Source organism: Muntiacus reevesi, chromosome X (assembly GCF_963930625.1).
Source record: "Muntiacus reevesi chromosome X, mMunRee1.1, whole genome shotgun sequence".
NCBI lineage: Eukaryota > Metazoa > Chordata > Mammalia > Artiodactyla > Cervidae > Muntiacus > Muntiacus reevesi.
Window position 1 is genome coordinate 82,923,723 of NC_089271.1, and position 8,693 is coordinate 82,932,415.

Sequence of the window (8,693 nt, forward strand, 5' to 3'; positions counted from 1 at the left end):
ATGCATGAGTCAAGTGCTCGGGCCTGGTGCACTGGGAAGACCCAGAGGAGTCAGGTGGAGAGGGAGGTAGGAGGGGGGATCGGGATGGGGAATACGTGTAACTATATGGCTGATTCATATCAATGTATGACAAAACCCACTGGAAAAAAAAAAACAAGAGTAAAAAATCATTTTTTGAAAATTCTTCATCTCTCTTTGGGCTTCACTGGTGGCTCAGCTGGTAAATAATCTGCCTGCAATGCAGGAGACACAGGTTCGATGTCTGAGTCAGGAAGATCTGCTGGAGAAGGGAATGGCTACCCACCCAAGTATTCTTGCCTGGAGAATTCCATGGACAGAGGACCCTGGCAGGCTACAATCCATGAGGTTGCAAAGAGTCAGAAATGACAGAGCAACTAACACACATCCTATGTCTCTAATTTCTCACCTCCAATTTACTCTTTAACCTTCTGTCATCTGGTCTATGCCCTAATTAATTGAAATTGTGTTAGCAAAAGTTACTAATAATTTCTTCACCGTCAAATATAATGGGCATTTTCAGATTTTATCTTATGTGACCTATTTGATTTAGTATTGTCCGTAACATCATTTTTTTTTCCTGGATATTTTAAAAATAAACATAACACCTGTTCATCGTAAAAAGATATAAATAGTATAGGAAAACTTACAAAAGAAAATAATGCCTTCTCATATGCAGAGATAATCAGTAGTTACATTGGTGAACTTTCTGTATGTGTGTACCATAATTCATACAACCTCTTTGTTATTGATGAACATTTAGGTTTTTTCCTCAAATTTTAATGTTTAGAAATTCCTCAAGTGAAATTTATGAATCTTTAAGGATTATTGCCCTTGCCTTGAAACTTTACTCTCCCCACTCTCTTTCTGTGACCTTACTTTATTTTCTGATACTGCTGTAGCTCTTACCACTCTGGCTAATTTTCTGATGTCTGCTTTATAAGTTTTACTTTCTCTGCCAACCCTGTGTGTGTTGTTCATTTGCACACAGTGCTCAAACCTTTTTTCATATGAAATCTTCCCTCAAGGTAATTTAATTTTCTCTCATGACTTTAGCCAACACGCAGTGACTGCCAATCCTGTATCTCTAACTCAGGTCACATTCCAGAGTTTTATCACCCATAAATCCAATTTCCTACATGTAGGTTCATTCACATGTTTCAAGCTTTATGAATCTAACATTGAACCTATAACTTTACTCAAAGTCTATGTCATTTCTTATATTATACAGTCATTGACCTTTTATCTTGTCTCACAAGCCAGAAAAGGCAGAGGAACCAGAGATAAATTGCCAACATCTGTTGGATTATAGAAAAAGCAAGGGAATTCCAGAAAAACATCTACTTCTGCTTCAGTGACTATGCTACAGCCTTTAGCTGTGTGGATCACAACAAACTGTGGAAACTTTTTAAAGAGATTGGAGTACTAGACCACCCTACCTGCCTCCTGAAAAACCTGTATGCAGGTCAAGAAGCAACAACTAGAACCAGACATGGAACAACAGGCTGGTTCAAAATTGGGAAAGGATTATTTCAAGGTTGTGTATTATCACCTGCATATTTAACTATTATGCAGTATACCTAATGAGAAATGCCAGGCTGGATGAATCACAAGCTGGACTCATGATTGCCAGGAGAAATATCAACTATCTCAGATATGCGGATGGTACCATTCTAATGGCAGAAAGCTAAGAGGAACTGAAGAGCCTCTTGATGAGGGTGAAAGAGGAGAGTGAAAAAGCTGGCTTAAAACTCAACATTCAGAAAACTAAGATCATGGCATCCAGTCTCATCACTTCATGGCAAATAGATGTGGAAAAATTGAAAATAATGATAGATTTTATTTTCTTGGACTCCAAAATCACTGTGAATAGTGAATGCAGCCATGAAATTAAAAGACATTTTTCTCCTTGGGAGGAAAACTATGACAAACCTAAACAGCATGTTATAAAGCAGAGACATCACTTTGATGACAAAAGTCCATATAGTCAAAGCTATGTTTCTTCCCATAGTCATGTTATGGATGTGAGAGTTGGAACATAAAGAAGGCTGACCACCGAGGAATTGATGCTTTTGAAATGCTGAGAATCCCTTGGATTACAAAGTGATCATACCAGTCAGTTCTAAAGGAAATCAACCCTGAATATTCATTGGAAGGACTGATGCTGAAGCTGAAGCTCCAATAATTTGGCCACCTGGTGTGAAGAGCCAACTCATTGGAAAAGACTCTGGTGCTGGAAAAGATTGAGGGCAGAAGGAGAAGGGAGCGACAGAGGATGATGATTAAATGGCATCACCAACTCAATGGATGTGAGTTTGAGCAAACACTAGGAGATACTGAAGGATAGGGAAGCCTAACACCTTGCAGTCCATTGGGTTGCAAAGAGTTGGACACTGAGTGACTAAACTACAACAACAGGCCAGAACCTTGCCCTAGATTCCTTTCTCTTCCTCATGCTTTGTATCTAATTGTTCATTAATTCCAGTAGACTCTCCTTAGTATGGCTCATATTTCCCTCTTTTTCACTCATAATACCACTATTTTTATTTTAGACTCTTTTCTTATCTGTATGAATACCTGAATTAACCTCATTGTCTTCAGATTTACCTACCTCCAGCTCATCTTTCATGCTGTAAGAAATTGTCTCTTAAATACTCACATGTGATCATATCACTCTCCTGCTTAAAATAGTCACTATCTCCCCATTAACTTCATTGTAAGTCCCATAGAATAAATTCAAACCTCAGCGTCTCATTCAAACCTCTGTGAACTGGTCTTTGCCTTTCTAGATGACATTAAGACTAAGTTTCAAGGAACTGTAATTGAATGGATTATGCTATTATGTGCAGTAGTAGAAACAACCACCAGTTGAATGTGAACTAAAATCCTTAAAGGCATTTGATGATCAAGTATGGGAAACAATGATATTTGACAGACCTTTGGGTTCCAGTAAGAAGGAAAATGACAAAAATACCTAAGAGAACTGAAGAGGAGGGAGACTAAGTTAACACAACAAATCAAATTCAGAAACTATTACCAAGAGTCACTGTAAAAATCTGTGGCATTGAGCTTATGGTGGGTAGGTATATTAGGTTGACTTAAAGGGTCAAAGTCATATAGGGTTATCGTTACCATCTTTCTAAATTCCATGTATATGCACTAGTATACTGTATTGGTCTTTATGGCAAGGGTAGGATGTTTTGAGAGAACAGCATCGAAAGATGTATATTATCAAGGGTGAAACAGATCACCAGCCCAGGCTGGGTGCATGAGACAAGTGCTCCGGCCTGGTGCACTGGGAAGACCCAGAGGGATGGGGTGGGGAGGGAGGTGGGAGGTGGGATTGGAATGGGGAATACATGCAAATGCATGGCTGATTCATGTCAATGTATGGCAAAAACCACTACAGTGTTATAAAGTAATTAGCCTCCAACTAATAAAAATAAATGGGAAAAAAATGAAAAAAAAAAAGATCAAAGTCAGGATGGAGACTGACAGAAAAATCTGTGATGTATCTGATCATCTTTCTCCAGACTTTGTGTTGGCTTCCTAACAACTATAGGACAAAATCTAAGATGTTAAAATGACCTAAGAAGGCCTCTACAATCAGGCTATTTACTTCCTATACAGCCTCACCTCCTGCTACTGCTCTCTTTCACTTTAGGCTCCTTCAACACTAAATACATGGTGATCTTTCAAGTCTCTTTGTTTTTTCACGTATTGTTTCTTCTGCCTAGAATGTCCTTCAGTTCCTCATTTATTCAGTGAACTCCTATTTATTCTTCAAAATCTTGTACTGACATCACCAACTCCAGGAGCCTTCCCTGAATGTACCCCTCTCATAGAGTTACCCATCCATTAATCCACTCATTTGTTTGTTTATTATTGAGCAAATATTTATTGAGTACTTAGTGTGGGCCAGATGCCATGTAAGATACTGGGAACATCATGGCTAGAAGACAGGTCAAATGTGACCTTTACCCTTCTTGGCCTTATATTTAGAAATGAATACACACATGCATATGCACATGAACACACACATGCATTCACACACACAAAAATACACATCCAAATCAATAAAGAAAATAATCACCAGTTTTCTAAGTGCTATGAATAAAAGAGGCAAGAAACTGTGATAAATAATAAAGAGTGTAAGGGACAGATACAGAAGCAGCATTAAAATATAAAGCCACTAGACTATTTTAAAATCCTTCTGATTTCAGTGTGGGACTGAAAGGGAAGAGAATAGGGCAAAAAATAGGGCTGTCAAGAAGTTGATGTCAAGAGGCAATATAATGTTGTGTTAAGTGTGCAGGGTTTGACCTCATGCTGCCTTGATTTAAATCCTGGTTTTACCATTTGCCATTTATTATGTCACTTTATGCAAGTTACTCAAATTCTCTAAGCTTCAGTTTCTTCATTTGTATAATAGGATAATGACAGGATCAGCTTCATAAGACGTTGATCTATGACTAACCGCTAGATTAGTCTAGAGACTAAATAAGATAATCCACTGCACAACACTGGGCAGTCCCTGGCATCTAATAGAGATGAATAATCCAAGTGACAGGTGACAGTACCTGCAGTATTTTGATGACAGCACATTTGAAGAGAAGTGAACAAACATGAGACCTCTTGTTGTGGGGGTTTAAACAGCAAGATTTATTAATGAATTGGATATGTGAATTGAGGGAGAAGGATTTTTCAGGCATGACTCCTAGGTTTCTGTCAAAGAATGGAATGGGTTGTGCTGCACTCTACTGAAATGGGGAAGGTCTGCCTGGTACGGAATTTGGCTACAGACATTTCTCTCTCGTTATACCATATAAGGCAGAATGAAAGAAAGAAAAAAGGTAAGTACCATACAATATAAAAAGAAATAGCAATGTAAAATTTAGATAACAGTCAGAACTTTACATGAGGTATGAAAAACACTTTATGTTATACTCACACCACAATGTCTAAAACATGTAAAACTTTTGTGTATATATTTTCTCAAGGTCTAAGATTTTGTAAATCTTTCTACTATACTATGTGATAAACTGAACAATTAAACTTATGTGCTTACTTTGTCTTATATTAAAGGTGTTTTGTAATCATTCCATCTGCTTCTCTCACAGAATGGAACCTGCTTGGTATACCAGCAGATGAAGAATTTAAGGAGGGTGTCTGTTTTTATTCTCTTTAGCAACTGAGAGTTTGCTCTGGGAACCATCAGGCACCATGGGGAAGCGGGACAATCGGGTGGCCTATATGAATCCTATAGCAATGGCCAGATGGAGGGGCCCATCTCAATCTGCAGGCCCAACAATACAAGATTATCTGAATCGACCAAGGCCCACCTGGGAAGAGGTGAAGAAACAATTAGAAAATAAAAAGAAAGGCTCCAAGGCATTAGCTGAATTTGAAGAAAAAATGAATGAGAACTGGAAGAAGGAACTAGAAAAAAGCAGAGAGAAATTATTAAGTGGAAATGAGAGCTCATCCAAAAAAAGAGAAAGAAAGAAAAAGAAAAAGAAGAAATCTTGTCGATCTTCATCTTCTTCATCAAGCACTGATTCTTCAAGCAATTCTCCAGATTCTGAAGGTGAGGAAAAGAAAGAAGGAAAAAAGAGAAAGAAAAAGAAGAACCATTCATACAAATCATCAGAAAGCTCTCCATGTGATTGTGAATCAGAGAGCAAGGAATCTGTGAAAAAGAAAAAGAAGTCAAAGGATGAAACAGAGAAAGAAAAGTGTATTAGAAGTCTCAGCAAAAAAAGAAAGAAGACTTGTCCTGAGAATAAACCTTTATCATTGGAGTCCTCATCAGAATCAGATTATGAAGAGGAGATGCAAGCAAAAAAGAAGAGAAGATGTGAAGAGCAAGAAAAAGCAAAGAAGAAGAAGAAGAAACAGCACAAAAAACATAGTAAGAAGAAAAAAAAGAAATCAGGTTCAAGTCACAAATCAGGATAGTATCAAGAGAAAAAAGGAAGATTTACCTGTTGAAAAAAGCAAGGAAGGTCTATAGGAAAATTCAACTGTGAGTGTTAGAGCATATTTACCAAAATGCATGAGTTTCCCTGTGTTAGTAGAATTATTCCTGACTTTGTTGCCAGTCAAATGCCACTGTGCCAGAAAGGGCCGTAATTGTTGCCTGCAGCTTAAATGTAGGGTTTTGTTTTGTTTACCTGTTTTTCCTTCCACTGGCTAATTTCTCTGAGAGCTAAAATCGTGTTGTCATAATAGTGGTTAAAATGTTTAGAATTAAATTACCGTTTTAGATGATAAATAATTCTGACCAAACAATGTATCTAATGTCAAAAGTATCTAATTTGGATACATCTTTAAAATATATTCAGAAATACCCAGGCAACAATAGTTGACCTTTTTGAAGCATGGACTTAACATTAATGTCTCTAAATATTTACGTTTGAAGATTAAAATTTAGTTTATTTTTCTTTTCTCCTTAATAAACTTTTGTTTACATGGGGAAAGGGCTTGTGGGGGGAAAAGAGTTTGCTATCACTTTGGTGAGCTGAATAGTGTGCCTTTGATACTTACACATCCTATTTTTGCTAGTGGAGCATCCATTCTTTTCTTACTTAGTAATGTATGCTGCTTCACATGAACAAGAAAGACAACAATTTACAGTATATGTAAAACCCCAGTTTTATAAAACTTACCTCCAATTCAACAGTACTGAATAATATTTAGTGTTAGAATGTTACATGATTTTAATTAACTTTGATACCCTTTGGAGGAGAATCATTTTAAATAGACCCTGGTATTTTTTTATTAATAAATCTTTATCCTGAAATGTTTTGCATGTTTTATACTATTAAGTTTTGATTATCCAGGGACATTCTATATAATCAGTAATCCTTTTTTAATATGATTTATGCTTAGGATACAAGTTTCAAGTTTTTAATTTCTTAATTTTACTATATTAATTTCATTACTGTGTTTGATTGCATACTTTCTAAAATATTTAGCATGTAAAAAAAAGGTTATAAAAATATTTAATGCCTTCATATTGAAGCTGGTTTACTGTAAGCAAGTTGAGTGCCAGACCTTTAGTACGCTGTATGTCTTGTTACATAAAACTACTGCCAAAATCTTAGTATGCTATTTAAAAATTTGTTGTCTTAAGCATTAATATTGAGTTGAAATAGGAGTTAAATTAGGAAATTATAATCTGTTTCATATTTTACTAAGATTTGGAGTTTGTTGCCTCATGTTTGTTGCTGATTCATGTTTACCACTATGCTGAAATAAGTTGAAATTTATTTTTGCTTTACATATTTTATATCAGAGCAATATGAATTATAAATTGATGCCTAAAAAACACCCATTACAGATGCTGTGCTAATTGTAAGGCCATATGTACAAAGTATTTTGGCATGAGGAGAGAATAGATAGCTATTTTTTTAAGCTGATTTTATGTCAGCTCCCTTGAATCACAAGTAAAATTATTATAAAGATGGAAAACATCTGGTGGATAAGTAACATATTGACTCCCCAAATTTTTGCAGTGCATACACCAGAATCTCTCAGTAACATTCTTGGAAAATTATAAATGTAATGCCTTGTTAGGTCACACTGAAACTTCGTAACTGTAGCTGTTTCCTAAAATATAGCTATATCTATATGCAAATAAAAACTATTACATTTAAGGGATATTTTATCCATATAGAGTTTTCCAAAAATTATTTTTTATTAAAATATTAAAAAGCACGTGTTATTTGTAGAATGTGGCAAAGACATTAACAACTATCACATATCTATGTGCTCGCATTCACTTCCCAGCCCCTGTAGTTAGGCAATGCCATTTATTACTTCTAGCAGAGGGATTACAGAGAAATTATAAACAAAAGTGATGTGTTGTTTCAGTACTGGTGCAGTAAAAAGTCCTATGTGACCCTCCAGCTCTCTTTACCTGCCATGTGGACCTGAAAGCAGTGTGCTCCAAATGGTGTACCTACAAGATGGATGCAACCTGTATCTCTAAGTCTCTGTTTGTAAGGGACCTGCCCTGAAGAGCTGATGGACTTGGGGTGAATGTTTTGAGTGTGAGAAATAAACTGTTATGTGTTAAGCCACTGAGATTTTGGGTCTTCCTTTTCATTACTGCAGCAATCAACTATCCTACTCTGAATAGTAACATACAACTCTGGAATGTCTGCTTCATTATTTACATAAAATAACTCACTTATTTCTGTCACATCTTCATGTAGTCAGCAGAATGATTCAAAAGTAATCGTTTATGCCATAACAGAAGGAAATGTTATTTTACTTGCCTTGGTTTTTATGTAATGGCTGAAGAAGAGGGTGGCCTAGGATATTTCACACTTATCAGCAATAATAACTGTCTAGGAAGTAAAACTACTTCATTATTCCTCTGATTATGGCCAAAACAATCTGCTAGTAAAGGTTTTCGGAAGGCAGTTTTAAAGCACTCATAGGAATCAGTGAAGAATAGGGATGCTACTTTTTACATATAAGTATAGATGATGGTTAAAAAAAGTGATAAGGAAATATATAGAAGACAATAGACTAAGTAGATTTAGGTGAACATTTAACATGTTGCCTGCAGACTAAAAGCTAAATAAGTTATCCCTTATGTGAAAAGCACTACAGTTACTAGTAATGTGCTCTATGTGATTCATAAGAATAGCTTTAGACACAGTATT

The 8,693-nt window shown here is 36.1% G+C and overlaps 1 protein-coding gene across 12 annotated transcripts in view; it reads left to right on the forward strand.

Annotated features, from left to right (window-relative positions):
- The window catches only part of FAM133A (family with sequence similarity 133 member A), a 45,472-nt gene extending 37,380 nt beyond the window's left edge, over positions 1 to 8,092 (forward strand). For 9 of the 12 annotated variants that reach the window (XM_065916235.1, XM_065916236.1, XM_065916238.1 and 6 more), the window contains one exon: positions 5,207 to 8,092. In XM_065916235.1, coding sequence (XP_065772307.1) covers positions 5,207 to 5,976 — 770 coding nt within the window. In that variant the 3' untranslated portion in view covers positions 5,977 to 8,092. Of the gene's footprint in view, positions 1 to 5,138 lie in introns of all 12 variants that reach the window. The other 3 variants (XM_065916244.1, XM_065916245.1, XM_065916246.1) reach the window with 1 other exon arrangement.
- The last annotated feature ends 601 nt before the right edge of the window (positions 8,093 to 8,693 follow it).